General features: G+C 44.2%; 1 protein-coding gene across 4 annotated transcripts in view; it reads right to left on the bottom strand.

The window, feature by feature from the left end:
• Positions 1-13,059, bottom strand: part of PLA1A (phospholipase A1 member A) — a 28,335-nt gene extending 15,276 nt beyond the window's left edge. For 3 of the 4 annotated variants that reach the window (XR_012918913.1, XM_076001778.1, XM_012780580.3), the window contains exons 1-4: positions 12,862-13,059; positions 3,451-3,652; positions 1,512-1,689; positions 901-1,009 (exon numbers count right to left, since the gene is read on the bottom strand). Coding sequence is in view for 3 of the 4 variants with exons in the window: in XM_076001778.1 (XP_075857893.1) it covers positions 901-1,009; positions 1,512-1,689; positions 3,451-3,652; positions 12,862-12,940 (568 nt within the window). In the remaining variant the exon portion in view is untranslated. The remainder of the gene's footprint in view (positions 1-900; positions 1,010-1,511; positions 1,690-3,450; positions 3,653-12,861) is intronic. The other variant, XM_012780578.3, reaches the window with a different exon arrangement.
• Positions 13,060-18,920: the final 5,861 nt, after the last annotated feature.

The following is an 18,920-nucleotide window of genomic DNA, read 5'->3' as shown; positions in this document are numbered from 1 at the left end:
ATAGCTGGGACTATAGGTATGCACCACTGAGCTCAGCAATAGCTACAATTTTTTCTGAGTAGTTACTATGTGTCCAGGCCTTGTGCTGGACAGTTTTCTAGACTCGATTCCTCACAGCAACACAGTGAAATAGACAGTACAATTCCCATGTCTTGGTTTGGATCCATTTCCTCCTTCCCCCAGCAAAAAGGCAGACCCGGCCACAAGGATTCAAAGTACAGGTAGCTCTGGTTACTAGTATTGGATTAAAAGAAAAATAAAGATTATATTAATAAATTGTAAAACAAATTATTAAAAAAATTAAAAAAAGAAAAAAAAAGAACAAAGTACAGGTAGCTTATCTGGGAGAAGGTGACAGAAAGTATGGCGAGGGAGTGGGAAAACAAGTCAGAGAATGAGTAAATATTAAGTTTGCACTGTGGGCAACTGGGTCTCATCCCACCAGGCCCTTCTGAGGATTCTGTAGACACGACTCAGAATTGTCCACGGAGCGCCCAGGAAGCTCGGGTGTTTACCATGCAACTCTCATCCCTTACTGACTAAGGGTGGATCTGGAAGCATAAAGTCCTCCACACTTCCACAGGCGTTTAACAAAACTGTCTGAAGGTGATTTCCACACTGGGGCCAGGGAGATATGTGCTGTTACAATCCATTTTATAGATGTAGAAACTGAGGCTCAGAAGAAAATACAAGGCCTCTCACACTGATATGAGAGATTGTGCAATAATAATACAATACCATTTTATGCCAAAGGACAGCAATAAGTAAATTTTGGTGGCAAAAGACGACTTGATTATGAAAACAAAGGGTCAACACCTCCTTTCAATCCATCAGAAAGGCATTTCCAGGGCGATCTCTATAGCTCTAAACCCTGAGACGATGGGCAGGGGGAAATGTTACCTGTGATTCGTCCCAACTGGCCTTTGTAGAAATGTCCCACCATGCCCCCAACGTGGGCCCCCAGGCTGACACCAATGATGTGGATCGAGGACTCTGACACTCCCAGCGCCTAGGACAGGCATGGACAGTGAGTCACACGTCAGCCACAGCCGCCGCTGGCTTCACAGTGACACACTTTCCCCCAACGCTTCAGGAGCCAAGGGCCCTGGGGATGACACACCGGCCACACGTGCTTCTGGAAAAAGGGCAGAGCTGTCATTGTGAATCACTTCCTCTTTTCCTGGGCTCCTCACCCTGACATTTTCCTTTGTGTGTGAGCAAGGATCACAGCCATTCCCTCCTGAGGGGTGACTGAATGCCTGGCCATCTGCGCCCGCTGTGTAATGTGCAGTGGCATATTTTGCAGAGAAGCAGCCCAAGGCTCAGGGGTCCGATGACCGGCCCAAAGTCAGCACTCCAAGTGGCAAAGTCAAGACTTGAATCCAAGACCAACGTGCCACTGTGTGTGGCTCTGCTTCCACCCTGAGCTTCCTCATGTGATGCTTTTTGCTTCCTGGCTTCTTGCCACTCCGTAAGCAGCCACAACTCACCATAAACTCTTTTGCACCTACCAGGAGTTTCCTGAGGAAACGGGAGATCTCCAGGCTCAGCTTAACCACATTCTCCACGGCTGAGAAGTAGATCCCCGTAGACCCGGACACCCAGTCCACAGCAATCACGTTGGCATCTGCTGCACGCAGAAGGGCTCGAACAAATTTATCCACCCAGGAAGGCTTTGTTCCTAAAACCCTGGACATGGGACCAAAAAAGGATAGGAAAATTACCTGCCAAGATGTTATCCATTGTCCTGAAAATCTCTAGTATCTCAAACCCAGAAAAGAAATCAAAACTAAGGAAGGGAGGATGCGAGGAATAAATCACACAGCACTTTGAGCACAGGGAGGACGTAATTCCAAAGTTGCCAGACCTTCTACCAGCACATGTGGAGCCTCTGTGCAAATTATAAAAAGGTGCCTTTTGTTCCAGGTAGACACAGCCTCATGCCGGGTTTAAGAACTCAGGCTGGATTTCAGCCCCACCAGCCTTCACTGAGGCACCTTTGTGCAATGCATAAACTCTGAAAACTATAGGCACTACACTGCCCCATTGGTGTTATGTGTGGAAAACAAAATATAGCTTTGTACCTTAGAGTTAATGTGTGAAATCTTAATTGTCACTCTGGAATGTAGGCTCTTTCCTTGTGCATATTAATTCATTCCTTCTTTCACTCACCCATTCATTCATTCATTCAACAAACAATTATTGGGTACCTGTGGGCCAGGCAGTATGCTAGGTGCGTTCCAAAAAATAAAGACAAATAAGATGGAGTCCCTATCCTTTTGGAGCTTACAGTGTAATAGGACTTCTCTAGGAAAAGGAGAATGACAGAAAATTTTTTTAGAAATCTTTCCCAACAGATTAGGAACAGGAAAGAAGGTTTTTTTCTTAGCCCCCAGTAGAGGAGCAATGTGAGTATGCCTGCGTGGACAGAGGGGTGCACCCTTGGTGTGCACCAGGCATTGGGGTCAGGTGGATTCAGGAGCAGACAGTACACCCAGCCCAATGAGCTCTCGCTCTGTTAGGCAGCCCTGGGCTAGAGGCACACACTCAGCCTTGGAGAGTGGCTGAATATAAGGTTTGCTAGAGGAGAGATTTAAGAGGGAGGTGGGATGCCTAAGGAAGTATGTGGCTGGGTGCTGGAGATCATGGGTCTGAGAGGCAGAGAGAGGCCAGAGCTCAGGAAATGGAGATCCTCCACGTGCTGCCTTTGTGTCTACCTCTTCATCGGATGCCCCCGAGTCTACTTGCTCCATCACGCTACCTTGTCACCATACTTGCACCCTCTTTCCTCCCAGAAACCTTCCTCTGCTTCCATGCTTGTCAGGAAGCTTTGGAGAAAAAATGTTGGAAGGAAGGATGGTGATTGAATTGACACTCAGTGACCATATATTACAATAAAACGTGGGCTGCAGGGCATCAGAGAAATTGCAAAAGAGAAGTGCCTAGCTCCTGAGAAACAGTTTCATAAGTCATGAATTGAAGGAAGAAGTGAAGAAGAGGAAATAAAACCCTGGGTAAAAACACCATGTTGTTATCTCTGAGCAACTGAAAAAAGCCTCTGTTCTCATTGTCTGAGATGAATCATGTCATGCAGCCCACACTTCAGGGAAAAGAAGACCACTGAGACCAACCCTGCAATCTCCCCTTGAATTCAGATATGGAAACCGAGGCTCTGTGTATGGAGTGGCTTGTCCAGACATGTATGCTGTCTGTGAATGTGTAGACAAGACTGGGTGGAGGGTTAATGTATATGACCAACAAGAATAAGCAACATAATGTGTGTGCATGTTGACATGAGACCTCTTCAAAGACAGCAGGATGTGGGTGAGGGAACATGTAATGGTCAGTAAAGCCATTCCTCCTCTTGCTCCTCACTAACTTCTTATGACATTATGGTCACTTGAGAGTTCTTAGTTGAGACAGCCTGTTGGTTGGTTGGTTAACTCCCACCTGAATCCATGAATAATTAGTTTGGTTCCCAGAGTGGCATTGAACCCAGAGTTTTGGATGTCACTACTTTCTTCCACTAGCTGCCCACAGCCAGGATCTGAAGGGGTGAAGAGGAGAAACCGGACATTGAGATGGGTGCCCTGGAGGAGCCTGGCGTTCTGGAAGTCAGTGCAGTTGGGCTGTGGGGTAGGAGGCTCATCCCCTGGAGGAAAACAAAACAAAACAAGAAGCATCCAAAATGAGGTCGTCTGTTCTTAGAAGGAAGAAAGAAACAGGGGCTTACAGGCATGGGATTTATCATCAGTCAGCTAGAGCAATAATCACTCATCATTTATTAAAGGTCGTGTCACTTCTGTAATCAAAATCTGTGAATATTTTTCATGTCTAATGATAAAAAATACCAGAGACTACGAATGCTGCTCAACTAGAGGAGAGAGAATAAATGCCATGATGCAATGGCTATTGTTATGAACTGAATTGAGTTTCACCTCCCAAATTTCATATGTTGAAGTCCTCACCCGCAACATCCCAGAATGTGACCATATTTGGAGATAGGGCTTTTACAAAGGTAATTAAAGTAAAATAATGCTGCTAAAGTGGGCCCTAATCCAATATGACTAGTGTCCTTATAAGCAGAAGAAATGTGGACACAGACAGAGGGAAGATGATGTGAAGACACAGGGAGAAAACAGCTCTTACAGATGGCCAAGGAGAGAGGCTGGGAGCAGATCTTTCCTTCGTGGCCCTCAGAAAGAACCAACACTGCTGACACCTTGATCTTAGACTTCCGGCCTCTGTGACTGTGAGACAATACACTGCCATTGTTTCAACCACCCATCCTGTGGCACTTTGTCAAGGCAAAACTAATAGAGACTTCTAAAAGGAACCCTGGGCATTCTGATGGGCAGTCACCCTGGGGACCAGGCTCATCTTGGTCTGAACACTCCATCCCAGAGGATTTCAAACCCCCTGCTCCAGCCTAATCACTTCTTGTCCTCACTAGCAGTTCAGAGCCAGGCCATAGCCTTCCAGGGCCCAGCCCGTGGAGAAGAGCTTAACAAGCTACACCTACTCTATAGCTCCTTATAATAGATACCTTTAAACTTGACATTTTCTGGCCAAGGTCATTAAAGGGCCCTTTAAAATACTGAACACAAAAGGCAGCATGAAATTCCTGCTTCCCAGGGAGCTGAAAATCTGGCCCATGTTTAATACCCAGCATCCTTCCCCCATGTCCCCTTCTGTCCCTGACTCCCGCACATCCCACCGGGAGACAGTTATCTTTTAATGGGGGAAATACATAACCTCACACACAGACATTAGTGGGGAAATGGGAAACATTTAGATTAGGTAAATTAATCTCTTAACTCAGAAAAGAACACCACAGCAACTCCAAATAAAGTATAGGGAAATAAAGATAATAGTTAAAACTAAAGAAACAGAAAACGATGAAATATGAGCGACATTGTTAGCAATTCAGTCATTGCAGTTTCTCAGGCCAAACTTCCCAGTGACATCTTTGAATCTTCCCTTTCTCTCACATCCCACATATAAATGGCAAGTGAGTCCTGCTGGCTTGATCATCAGAATAAAATATTCAGAATCCAACCCTTCTCACCACCCGCCCTGTTACCACCTTGGTCCAAACCACCATCTCCCCAAATTACTGCCCTAGCCCCTAACTGCTTTTCCTGTCCTTACTCTTGGCCCCTTCGGTCTATTTGCAACACAGTAACCAGGTTTATTTTTTTTTTAAAGTAAATCATATCACATCTCTGTGCAAAAGTCACCGAGACCTTTCATTAAGATTAAAATCTGAAGTCCTAAGAATGACTACAAGGCCCTCTGTGATCGGATCCACCTGCTCTGAGAGCCCTTTGCCTTATCCTACAATCACTCACTCACTCTGTTGCAGCCAGGAGTCCTCCTCCAAGAGCTCTCCCTCCTCCTGGACAGGTTCCTGGGGAGGTCCTTGCATTGGCTGTGCCTTCTGCCTGGAATGTGTTTCATTTAGGTACCTGCATGGCTCATTCCCTTCTCTCAAGTCTTTGCTTCTTATATGCCACCTTTGCTGCTCGAACCATCCTATTTCAATTGTAACCTGCTTACGCTCCTCGCTTCATTTCTCTCAGTCTTCCTGACACTGATCAACTTATTTGATTAGTAATCATCCCCTTCTAATCTACTATGGAATTTACTAATTGACTATACTCATTGTTTATTGATTGTCTCTCCCATTAGAATGTACTTTCCAACAAGGCAGGGATTTTTATCCATTTTGTTCTGTACCTGCCAACACAATAAATCCCCAAATCTGGTTCGTTGAAAAAAATAATGAACTAGATGTGCTTCTGATAAAACAGAGCAAGGAAAAAAGAGGGAAATCACAAGTAAACACTATCAGGAGTAAAAAGGGGATATAAATACAGACACAGTAGATTTTTTAAACCATAAAAGAACATATTTATACCCATCCAAAAGTTGAAAATATGAATATTTTTCTAGAAAATGGATAATTTCCTAGAAAAATAGAATGTACCAAAACTGAAGAAAGAAAAAATAGAAACTCAAATATAAAACTGTAGCATACAGGAATTGAAACAATGGTTTTAAATCTGTTAAAAAGCTCTAACAGGCAAGATAGTTTTCCAGGGAGTTCTAATCCTGAAGTCCCTATTGTATGTATATTGTTCCAGGCAATACAAATAGGAGGGAGACAGATTCCCAACTATGAGAATAACCAAAGTATCAAAACTGGACAAGGACAGAAGGAGAAAGAAAATCTAAAGGCCACTTTCACTTCTAAACATAGACACGAAAAATCCTAGATAAAAGTTTAGCAAATCTAAATTCATCAAGGATAACAAGAACAAAAAGTGCATCATTGACTAGGTACTATGGCTCGTGCCTGTAATCCTAGCACTCTGGAGGCTGACACAGGAGGATCGCTTAAGGTTAGAATTTCAAGATGAGCCGGAGCAAGAGTGAGACCTGTCTCTACAAAAAATAGAAAAAAATTAGCCAGGTGTGGTGGCATGCACCAATAGTCCCAGCTACTCAGGAGGCTGAGGTAGGAGGATCACTTGAGCCCAGAGTTTGAGGTTGCTGTGAGCTATGATGACGCCGCTGCCCTTTCTTTAGCCAGAGCAACAGAACAAGACACCTCCTCAAAAAAAAAAAAAAAAAAGTGCTTCACGGACAAGCAAGGTCAAATCCAAAGAATCAAAGGATGTTTTAATATTAGAAAATGTTTTAATATAATTCACATATGAACAACCTAAGAAGAAAAACCAAATAATCATCTCAACAGATGCACAAAAAAGAATACTTGACAGAATTCAACACCCAACACTCCTTAACATAGGAACAGATAGCTACCAAAAGCCTAAGGATCAGACTTACTAGTGAAACATTAGAAGCATTCCACTTAGAACTGGGAACAAACACCAATGTCTGCTATCACTGCTTCTATTAAATATCGTACTGGCTGTTCTAGCCCTAGCCAGTAAAACAAGACAATACAATGGGTTAAAGATCATAAAGTTTAGAGAGGGAGAGAAAAAAGTTGTCAATATTTGAAGAAGATAGAACTGTCAATCATTCAAGAGCATGGAGTATGGCAGAGTGAATCACATTCAGATACTGCCTCTCCCTAACCACCACTCCAACCAAAGAGCAATGACAGATGAGTGTCAAAAGACAGAGATGAAAAGACATTGATGATCTCAGATATAAAAATCTGAGAAAGATCTGAGAAAATCTGATAAATTTTGTGAAATTTATCTTCACGAAAAAGAAAACAGAAATGCAACATGGTGCTGGGTGCCAGGTCTGGGAGGAGGCAGTGGTTATAAGAATTCAGCTCTGTTAAGGTCAGACTTGAGGACCAGCACCAGGCTCACCTTGTAGCCAGTGATGCAGAAGGGCTTTTCAACTCAAGAAAAGAAGGGCAAAAACAAAAACAAAACAAAGAAAACACAGCTATTGACTTGCTGCCTGGAGCTATAGCTTTATTTAGGGAGGCAGAGTAGAAAGACCAGGCCTGGCTAACAGGAGCTGAGACAGGAGGAGAGACTGTGAAGATGGTGAGGTGGGAGCTGGCTGGGGGAGCTGAGAGGTTGGGGGTTGGTGAGGGACGGGGGGGGGGGGGGGCACAACCAAACTTTTCGTTGAAAACTTAAAATGAAAAAGTTAAAATGAACTAATATAGTATGTTAGATGCCAAGATAGTAGTTATCTCTGGAGTGGTAATGACTAAGAGGGGGTGTAGGGGATGAGTTTTAGGATCCTGGTAAGGTTTCATTTCTTGGTCTGGATGATGATTACACAGGTGAATTCATTCTAAAAATTTATTAACCTAGATAGTAAGAATTTGTGAACTTTTCTGTATATGTGTTGTAATTAATAAAAAGTTTACTTAGAGGCTGGGTGTGGTGGCTCCTGCCTGTAATCCTAGCACTCTAGGAGGCCAAGACGGGAGGATTGCTTCACGTCAGGAGGTTGAGACCAGCGTGAGCAAGAGTAAGAGCAAGACCCCATCTCTGCAAAAAATTAGCCAGGCATGGTGGCACGTGCTTGTAGTCCCAGCTACTCAGGAGGCCGAGGCAGGAGGATGGCTTGAGCCCAGGAGTTTGAGGTTGCAGGGAGCTGTGATGACACTACTGTACTCTATGCAGGGCAACAGAGTGAGACTCTATCTCAAAAAAAAAAAAAATTAATTAAAAATAAATAAATAAAAAGTTGACTTAGTACCAGTCCCATGGCATGTTAGGAACAGGGCTGCACAGCAGGAGGCGAGCAGCAGGCAAGACAGCAAAGCTTGGTCTGCATTTGCGGCCGCTCCCCTTCACTAGCATCACTGCCGGAGCTCTGCCTCCTGTCAGATCAGTGGTGGCATTAGATTCTCATAGTAGCGCAAACCCTCCTGTAAACTGCACATTCGAGGGATCTAGGTTGCAGCTACTTTTAAAAATCTAATGCCTGGTGATCTGAGGTGGAGCTGAGGCGGTGACGCAGATGCACTGTCTGCTCCTGAATCCGCCTGACCCCAATGCCTGGTGCACACCCAGGGTGCACCCCTCTGTCCAGGCGAGCATGCTCGCATTGCTCCTCTACTGGGGGCCAAGAAAAAAACCTTCTTTCCTGTTCCTAATCTGTTGGGAAAGATTTCTAAAAAAATTTTCTGTCATTCTCCTTTTCCTAGAGAAGTCCTATTACACTGTAAGCTCCAGAAGGATAAGGACTCCATCTTATTTGTCTTTATTTTTTGGAACGCACCTAGCATACTGCCTGGCCCACAGGTACCCAATAATTGTTTGTTGAATGAATGAATGGGTGAGTGAAAGAAGGAATGAATTAATATGCACAAGGAGCAGCTGCAAATATAGATTATCATTAGCAGAGAAGTTTGACTGCACAGAGACCATAATAAATCAATTGTTTGCATACTCATATCAAAACCCTACCAGTGACGATGTAATAATAATAGAAATAATAATAGAAATAAAGCGTACAGTAAATGTAATGTGTTTGAATCATCCCGAAACCATCCTCCTATCACCTCACCCTCCGTAGAAAAAATTGTCTTCCATGAAACCAATCTCTGGGGCCAAAAAGGTTGGGGACCACTGCTCTAATGGAAGAGAATGGGAGAGAAAGCAGTATTTTGAAAAGTTAATTGCTAAGAATTTTCCATAACTTAAAAAAGTCATGAATGCTCCAATCAAAAATTATTCCCAGGGTAATGAGCAAGATAAAAATAAATTTAAAAATAAATAAATAAATAAAGCTATACTAGGCAGACCAAAGGAGATAACTGTAGAACATCAAGGATTAAAACATACTCTTAAAAATTCCCAAATACATTGAAAAACTTAAAACAAATGGATACTTTTCAGAAAAATATTTCAGAAAAATATTTTCAGAAAAATATAATTTACTGGAACTGATTCAAGAGGAACTAGAAAACCTACATAAACCTCATAGAATAAGAAAATTGAATTGGCAACCAAGAGTTTTCTCTAGTCATCAAATATACTGGAGCCAGACGGTTTTATATGAAAACTCTACCAAATCTTTAAAGTACAAATAGCCTCTACATAATATAAGCTGTTTCATAGAAAAGAACCTTATTTTATGAGGTTATAATAACCTAGTATCAAAACCAGACAAGGGCAATACGAGAAAATGATAAACAGCTGGGTGGGATGGCTCATGCTTGTAATCTTAGCACTCTGGGAGGCGAGGCAGGAGGATCACTGGAGGTCAGGAGTTCAAGACTAGCCTGAGCAAGAGCAAGGCTCCATCTCTACAAAAAATAGAAAAATTAGCCAGGCATTGTGTCATGCCTGTAGTCCTACCTAATCAGGAGGCTGAGGCATTCTCGACGGGGCAACAGAGCAAGACTCTGTCTCAAAAAAAAAAAAAAAAAAGAAAGAAAGAAAAAGAAAATGTCCTAGAATGGGTTCCGGTTTTTTTGTTTTGTTTTTTGAGACAGAGTCTCACTCTGTTACCCAGGCTAGAGTGCCATGGCATCAACCTAGCTTAAAGCCCCAGAGTTTTTAAACTTACAAAATAAAATTCTTTTCTCTTTGGCTAAATTCTAGGTATTTTCCACTACAAAACCAATACAAAGGAACATATAAGTATATGCCATCCATGTCTGTTTATGTATACACTTTTTTCCTGAAAAGAATCCTGGAAAGAAAATGTGAGAAGAATTTACCTTTGGGTAGAAGAATTATGGATAGGAAAGTTTAAGATTTCTAATCTTACTTTTTAGGGATCAGCAGGGGTTATCCAGGTAGAGAGATTGTGAACTATCTCCAGCACAAGCACCCCTTTCTTCTTTGTATCGTTTTGAATTTTTAAAAACAGTAATAGAGACTTATAGAAAGCTTAGAAAATGCATAAAAGTAGATGGAAGAAAATAAATATTGTCTATAGCCCACCATCCAGACACAAATATATTTAATATATTTTAACATTTTAATGTATTTCATTCCTTTTTTTTTTTTTTTGCTCTTTTATGGGTAAATTTTTTAAAAACTATAAAATATTTGTAAGATATAAGAACACTCAGTATAGTTCCTGCTGCCTTCGGACCACATGTGGCCTCTGGATCCTTGAGTGTGGCCTTTTGACTGAATCCAAGTTTTACAGAACACATCCTTTTAATAAAGGGAGTTTGGATTTGGTGGAGTGGCTGTACTTGGGGATCTAGAGGGGCCCATGTGCCCTTGAGACTGGAGGTTCCCCACACCACTATAATGTGAACAGTTTAAGATGGTTTCTGAAAATGGAATCACTGGATCCCAAGGCAATTTACCAGTGTGGCCAAATTGCTCTCCAAAGCAGTCGATACAATTTATATCCCCACCAGAAAGATATAGGATCCTGTTTTCCCTCCCACTGGTATTTAGTGTTGTCAGATTATTTAATTTTTGCCAATCTCATGGGAATGAAATACTACCTCTTTGTCATTTTAATTTGCTCTTTAATGCTAATTAGTAGAGTTGAACTTCTTTTCATATATTGTGATTTCCTTTTCTATGAAACTTGTTCATGTAGTTCGTTCACTCTTCTACTGGCCTGCTCATTTTATCTCATTCATTTGTGTCAGGTTTTTTATATATTCTTGACACGAATCCTTTGTTTATAATATGTATTGCAAAAAAGACTTTTTTTGGTCTATGATTTGTTTTTTATTTATTTATTTTTTGCTTGTGTCTTTATACAAAAGCTTATAGAATGCAATTTATCAATCTTTTATCTTATGATTTGTGCTTCTGATGTCTCGTTTAAGCAATCTTTCCATAAAAATAATCTCTTATATTTTCTTCTAAATATTATGGGCTAGCTCAATCAGACTAGATCACCAAGGGCAGAGTGCTAGGATTATAGGCCTTCGCCATTGTGCCCCGTCTAGAATACTGTTTTGTCAAAAGAAATGAAAGATGTTAAAGAGAAAGAGAATGTTCTAGGAAGTGGGCACCATAATCCCCTGGGAAAGAACTGGCAGACAGGCTTCCCTGGTTCTATAATAGTTTCTGTCTGGTATGGTTACCCCTTGGTAGAGGCACTGGGGTAAGGACAAATGATTGCGGTAGGAGAGAGCACTCGTGAAGCTGAGCAGCACCTTTAAAAAGCCACCCACGTGATGTAAGCAGTTAATAATAAGGGACAATTCATATGAACTACATGAAAGCTTGCTGTAGTATCTTTCCAATTGTTCTATCAATCTAAAACTATTTTTAAATAAATGTTTCGTTTCTCTTTTTAATGTCAAAAAATAAAAAGCCACCAACAGATGCAGGGAGTGCACGTACTCATGCAAGTTGAACTCTGGAGCAGGGAGGGGTGCTGAGCAGAGGGATGATGGTTTGCAAGGACGATACGATCATGGAAGCCCCCTTGGGGGACGTGAAGAACAGAAGTTAACCCAAAGGCAGTATGAGCAACTCCAGGCAGAAGCATGGCATATTCTAGAGCTGGGGAATGAGAATTAAAGGTCTTATGGGGAAGATCTGCTGGTGGGTGCAGAGGGAGGGGCCTTTCTGAGAATAGGGCCACTGCTGGCGGGAGTGGGGAGTCTTCTGAGAACCCGTGTCTTCTGATTCTTTACCAGGGGAAAGATACAATGCAAATGGCAGCTGAGGGAAGTCGTGCTAACGGGCATCTGTGGTTAGCAGGGACAAGTTATCAGCCAACACAGAGGACAAGCCTAAACTTGAGTTGGGTCACAGGGTTAAAAAGGACATCTAGGTTAGTTCCAGTGCAGTGGCAGTGGTGTTTACAACTAACTGATCACAACCAGTTACAGATTCCTTTGCTCCTTCTCCACTCCCACTGCTTCACTTGACCAGCCTTAAATAAAAGAAAAAAGAAAAGAAAAGAAAAAGAAATGAGGGGGGGAAAAAGGGCATCTAACGATCTCAATGACAAACAAAATCATTATTAGTTTGGAAAATTCAAATTTTAAGATTATATCTTGGAACAGTGGATATTTATAGAGTGAAAATGAATATTTTGAAATTAATCGAATTTTATATTCTTAGTGTCACCCTGGCAAAAATGATTGGCAATATGGCTTTTAGAAAATGAGTCAATGTATGTAAGGCAAAATGTATGGCAAAAATGGCAATATGTAAGGCAAAAATGATTGCAATATGGCTTTTAGAAAATGAGTCAAACAACCAGGGGAAGTTCAATTTTTGTGACCTGAGAATGTGTCCTGTTTACCATCATTCCTCTTATGATAGTAGGGTTTTTTCCCCTGTTTTAAATTCACCTCAGGAGAGCAAAGGGCTTTTAGGGGACGTTCCAGCAGTTAGTCCTGCATAAGTAGTTTGAGAAATACGATCCATCATTGACTGAAATAAGTCCCACCCCAGGCCTGAGCCCCCAGCTTACCTGAGCCTCCAACGCTGCCGCGGAGCCACAGGAAGAGCCCCCACAAGCAGAAGTGTCTCCCCCAGAGGCCTGGGGGCATCGCTGAGCCGGAAGTCCTAACGCCTAAGGCCAAGGAGACCCACAGCCGGACCTCTCACCAAACATCCACTCGGGTCTCACTAATCATTAACTGGCCTCATGACCTGTAAAAGAAAAATAAAGTCTTCCTATTTATTCAAAGTCCAGAATTTTCAGTTTCTTCTTCTCAATGAAAATAAATACACTTTCCTTTTTCTTTTTTTTTTTTAACCAGGGAACATAGAAACACACTGTCCTTCCTCTCAGAGCCAAACATGATCAGGAAACTTTCCTGTACCTCTCCCATTTCCTCTTATAAAATGTTAGTAATAACCAGGGCAGAAGTCTTTCATCTCCAGGTGGCCACAAGGCCCTCATTGTGTTGGAATTATTATCTGTAAAATTGTTTGTCTTCCTAGGAGATTCTGAGTGACTTGAGAGCAAAGACCTCCTCTACATTTTTGAAGCCCCAGTGCCTACCACCGAGCTGAGCCGATAATACATGGTACGTGTACATTTAATGCACAGAATGGAGGAAGTTAAAGTTTGCTCTGGAGAGCACTATACTTTCATAGAATCTTGGGGCTAGAAGTAAAACCCAGCCTCTAAGAACAGATGTTCAGGCCAGGCATGGTGGCCCACGCCTGTAATCCTAGCACTTTTGGAGGCCGAGGCGGGAGGATCACTTGAGTCCAGGAGTTTGAGACCAGCCTGAGCAAGAGCGAGACCTTGTCTCTACAAAAAAAAAATAGAAAAATTAGCCCGGTGTGGTGGCACACTCCTGTAGTCCCAGATACGTGGGACCCGAGTTTGAGGTTGCAGTGAGCTATGATGATGTCACTACACTCTAGTCGGGTGACAGAGGGAGAATGTGCCTCAAAAAAAAAAAAAAAAAGAAAGAAAAAAAGAATAGATGTTTAACTTCCTGAATTCAGAGATGAAGAGACTGAATATTAGAAAAAGAAAATGAGCTATAGAGAGACACTGTTGGGGGAAGTGGCAGAGCTGGGCCTGGAACAAGGGGGGTTCCAGGGTACCACATGGCCTCTTCATCCAAAGGAGCGGCAGAAACCACATGGAGCTGTTTCTAGGCATGCCAGGGGGCCAGGCACAGGGCAGGGCACTTGCCTGGCACTCGCTAAATCTAAACACCTTGCTGTGATCCATCAAGGCCAGGACTGTCCTTTCTGAACAGTAACTGTGAGGTTGAATACTATTTATGTGCCTGTTTTACACAGCTGTTAGGGCATAGAGTGGTTAAATAGTTTGCACAAGGGCTGCAGAGCTGGGATTGAAAGCAGGACAAGCTAGCCCCAGAATCCATGCTCTGAATGACTACACTGCACGGCAACAACAACCAGGAGGCACTGGGGCCATGCCGACATGGCTGAAGACAGGGGTAAAACGACTTTGGAGGGGCCGGCCTTGCTTCCCGTTGTGCCCACGATCCATCCGCTCCAGTGCTGCCACCCCTGGGAAGGAGGATGGTGACAGGAAGGGCACGGCAGAGGTCACTGCTGAAGGCCGTCTGATGTCAGAAACGAAGCCAGGTATATTATTAATAGTTTAGGTCCTCGGAGAAGAAAATGCCAAGGTGGAACTAGACGTGCAAGAGATTTCTTGGGCTAACACCTGTGGAGAGTGAGGGGCACTGGAGCAGACGGGTCTGACACCTGTGAAGGAGAGTGGGAAGGGAAGAGAGGATCCCACAGGAAGAGTCTTGGACAGCAGTACAGTTTCTAGAACACTCTGGCCAGGCCAAGGGGGAGTCCTCAGGCTGAAGTCTCCTATGAAAGCAGTTCGCATCTTGTAAGAATAGGCTGCATACGCACCACACCCTGCTCAGTCACTGGCTGGGCTCAGCGTCAGCACAAAGGCAGGCAGATTCAGAAGGCAGCGGCCGGAGCCGTCGATCAGTCAACGTTCCCCAAAGCAGGAGACCCGAGGGCTATTTTCATGGGTGCCTCCGCCATGGCCAGAGGTAGCTAATCCAGGCTGCCCTTGTGCTTGGCAGGAATACAGCTGCCACTGAGAGAGCACTCTCCCTTTCATATCCAACGTCTGGTACAGCGCTCTCCAAGTGGGGTCAGAGTGGTCCCTTCCGGAGCCTCAGAATCATCCTTGGAACTGGGGACAGAGGCTGGGCCCACCCCAGACACACCAAACGAGAACCTTTGGGATGGGGCGCAGGGCTCTGCAGTTCCAACAGAGAGCTCCTCGTGTGATTGTACACGTGCCGGAACCTCTCGTCTTCTGGGAATCCTCACCATAGCCATCTCCATGTCACCAATGAAGAAACCGAGGTTTGGAGAGGTCAGGAGCCTGGGGAACGCTGCTTGAGGGGGCCAAGGAAGTAGGGTCCTTCTGGGAAGTGAGATTGCATGTTTTAGAAGGTTTTAGAAGGGATGAGACCCTTCTAGCAGCAGACACAAGGGAACCCCAGTTTATATTCAGTGTATCCTGTCTTCTCCCCCCGAGGAGAATGTCAGCCTCAGGAGGACAGAATCCTAGTCTGTTTTGCTCACGGAGCTCACCTAGAACCTAGCACCTAGCACGGGCTTGCCACACAGCCAGTGCTCAGTAAATATTTGCTAAGGGAAGACATCGTGGGATGTGCTGGTGGTGCCCCACCCCACTGGTTCAGAGAAGTGGTCCTTGTCACCCATTTTAAAGTGGAGTCAGATGGTTTTATTTACTTAGAATCTAAGTACACAGGGAGGCAAGCAAGTGACCAAGGAATTGATGTCTGAAATTCCCTGCCCATTGCTCAGTGTTCCCTGCTGTGTGCTCAGTGCCTAGAACAGTGCCTGACAAATTATGGTACTCACTAGAGAGAGAGAGAGAAAGAGAGAGAGAGAGAGAGAAGGAAGTCCTCCTCCACAAGGAAGGAGGAAGGGAAGGAAGGAAGGAAGGAAGGAAGGAAGGGAGGGAGGGAGGGAGGGAGGGAGGGAGGGAGGAAGGAAGGAAGGAAGGAAGGAAGGAAGGAAGGAAGGAAGGAAGGAAGGAAGGAAGGAAGGAAGGAAGGAAGGAAGGATGTATAGGCTACCACTCCCAGAATCCATTGAGTCCCTTTTAGCCTTCCCTTTCTGCCTGGTTCCAGCACAGAGTCAAAATGTCCTCACCTTCTTTCAGGAGCTTTGTTTAGGTGTGTGTGGGAGGAATGGAGCATTGCTGCCTTCAATGGGGTGGTGGGAGGTGGGTATTGATAAAGCTATACCTTAAACTTAGAAAGTAATAATTCTAGGCCTCACCAGTTTATGACTACAAAATGAGGTCATATTAAATTTTAAGGTGTGTTTTAAAATAGCTGTATGTATATATGCTTTTTAAAAAATCAAAAAGTACAAAAAGCCAAGTGTGGTAGCTGATGCCTATAATCATAGTGCTTTGGGAGGCTGAGGCAGGAGGATTGCTTAAGGTCAGGAGTTTGAGACCAGCTTGAGCAAGAGCGAGACCTCGTTTCTACAAAAAATAGAAAAAGTGGCCGGGTGTGGTGGCTAATGCCTGTACTCCCAGCTAGTTGAGAGGCTGAGGAAGGAGGATTGCTGGAGCCCAGGAGTTTGAGGTTGCTTGTGCTATCATGACACCACTGCACTCTGGCCCAGGCAACAGAGTGAGACTCTGTCTCAGAAAAAAAAAGAAAAGTACAACAGCATGTGGTAAAAAATAAATCTCCATCCTCCTGCCCTAGGTTCCCCAGATCCCATAGAAGCCAGTCATTGTCACCATTTTTTTTTTCTTTTAAATTGTTTTATTTTTTTGAGACAGAGTCTCTCTTTGTTGCCCAGGCTAGAATGAGTGCCGTGGTGTCAGCTTAGCTCACAGCAACCTCAAACTCCTGGGCTCAAGAAATCCATCTGCCTCAGCCTCCCGAATAGCTGGGACTACAGGCATGCGCCACCATGCCTGGTTAATTGTTTCTATATATATTAGTTGGCCAATTAATTTCTTTCTATTTATAGTAGAGACGGGATCTCGCTCTTGCTCAGGCTGGTTTCAAACTCCTGACCTTGAGCAATCTGCCTGCCTTGGCCTCCCAGAGTGCTAGGATTACAAGTGTGAGCCACCGGGCCCTGCCAACCATTTTCTTGCATATCCTTTTAGAGATATTCTAGCTCACCCTTTTGAGTTTTTTATACACTTATTGACTTACTACACACACCTTTTTGATCTTTGCTTTTCACACTAAACAAAATACTTTAAACTGTCTCATTCTTTCTTTAAGATTGCATTTAACCCTATTAGATAGAATGTGTCATGAAATTTTAGTGCCCAACCCAGAATGGCTCAAGCCCTTATCCTACTCGATTTTCAGGAAGTCCAAAGTTTTGCCAGGTTCCTCTCCAATTTGAGGTGAAGAGCATGACTTTGGAGTGTCCACTCCTGACGTCCAGTTTATACTGCACATAAACATACATGCACACACACACACACACACACACATAGACACACGCAGGCTCCTTCTCAGGACAAGTCATAATGTATGAGCATAGCGTTTTCAGTTTTCAGCTGGCCTTGCACTGGCTCAGTTTTCCCCCCTTTCTTGCTTGTAGTTCTCAAGAATAACTGTAGGAAATGCTGGGAATACAACATCCTGAGATAGTGGGGACCACCGGAACAGCCTAGGCTCTGTTCCAGTCCCCCAGGCCCACTCCTGAAACAGGATGTCCTTCATAGCTTTAGCCCAGTGTGTCCTGTTGCCCTGGGATAGAAAACCCAGAGTGGGCTGCTTCCCAGGCCCTCTGCAGTGGTGCGGGTGGGGCGTGTGCAGATGAGTCTCCATTTGCCCAGGGCTGCTCTGGTCAGGTCCGGCCTCTTGGTGGACTGCTGTCCTGGTTCTGTGGCTCCTTGCTTGGAGGAATCACAAGCACGCCTGTGTGACAGAGTGACCCACAGACAGGAAGCAATTCCACACAAAGAGCTTTTATTGCAGAAAAGAAGGGTGCTGTACAAAGTGAAAAGAAGTTCCAGAGAGAGGAACGTGTCAGTCTCCACAAGTGGAGAAAGAGGTTAAGGACTCCCAGGTGGTTTTCTTTTATTGGCGTGGTCCGGGCGAGCCCATACAGGAGGTGTGGGATGTTACCAGATGATAGATATATATGATTGTCAGGCGCTCTGAGTTTTCTTGCACTTCCTTCCCTTCATTGGTTCCCCGCTTCTGTGCCCTTAGGAACCACTCTCCTGGCTGTACCTGCCACTAGCAGATTTGGTCCCTGCCTAACACTCTCCTGAGCCTTGGGGGGCTGGCTCCCCATGAATCCTAGGCTCCTGCTGTCCCTGCTGTCCAGCTGTAAGTGACAAGCCCATTTTAAGTAACTCGTGTGTGCGTGTGTTATGTCAGGTGGGCTGGTAACCAGTTTATGGTGAACCCGCCTCATACTTAGGACAATATAGATTCTTATGGGAAAAGAGAACATTTCGTGTCCCTTTTACCTCAAATCATGTAATTTTAGCTTCATTTAAAAACACCTATGTTGCGTCTCTATTTTCTCAGAAAAATAGGGGGCAAAGGAAATTAGAAATATTTTTACCCTAAAATATGACATCTTATATTCTGGACTTGTTAGGTAGATAGAGAGGGATTCAGGGTCTCCTAGGGATGGAAGTGGGTGCTCTTGCCTTGGTGCAATTCCCCTCCCCGCTGCACCCCCCTCCCCCGGAAGAAGGACAAGGGTGGGCCCCAGGCCCCCATCTTGTCCCTGCCCCACCCAAATCCTCTCCTAATCAACCGCCATACCTGGGGAGGAGGGAATACCCCATGAGTCAGCCAATTATAACTTAGTGAGCCAGCTGCAAAAGAATGCAGAGAACTCTCTAGCCCCCAGGCCAAACAACACAGGTACCTACCATAGAGTCTGGAAGTGACCTAGAACACTCAGCCTATGTAGTCTAAGACTCAGGTCATGCAACTCCCAACTGTCCAATCAAAGTGGTTCCATGGTGACCTCTGAACCACCAAGGAGGTCTCAATCTGGGCACTGTAAGACAAGATGCAGACCATA

Source organism: Microcebus murinus, chromosome 1 (genome assembly GCF_040939455.1).
Source record: "Microcebus murinus isolate Inina chromosome 1, M.murinus_Inina_mat1.0, whole genome shotgun sequence".
Taxonomy (NCBI): domain Eukaryota; kingdom Metazoa; phylum Chordata; class Mammalia; order Primates; family Cheirogaleidae; genus Microcebus; species Microcebus murinus.
The sequence above is the reverse complement of the archived record's forward strand: the minus strand, read 5'-3'. Positions and strand labels throughout refer to the sequence as shown.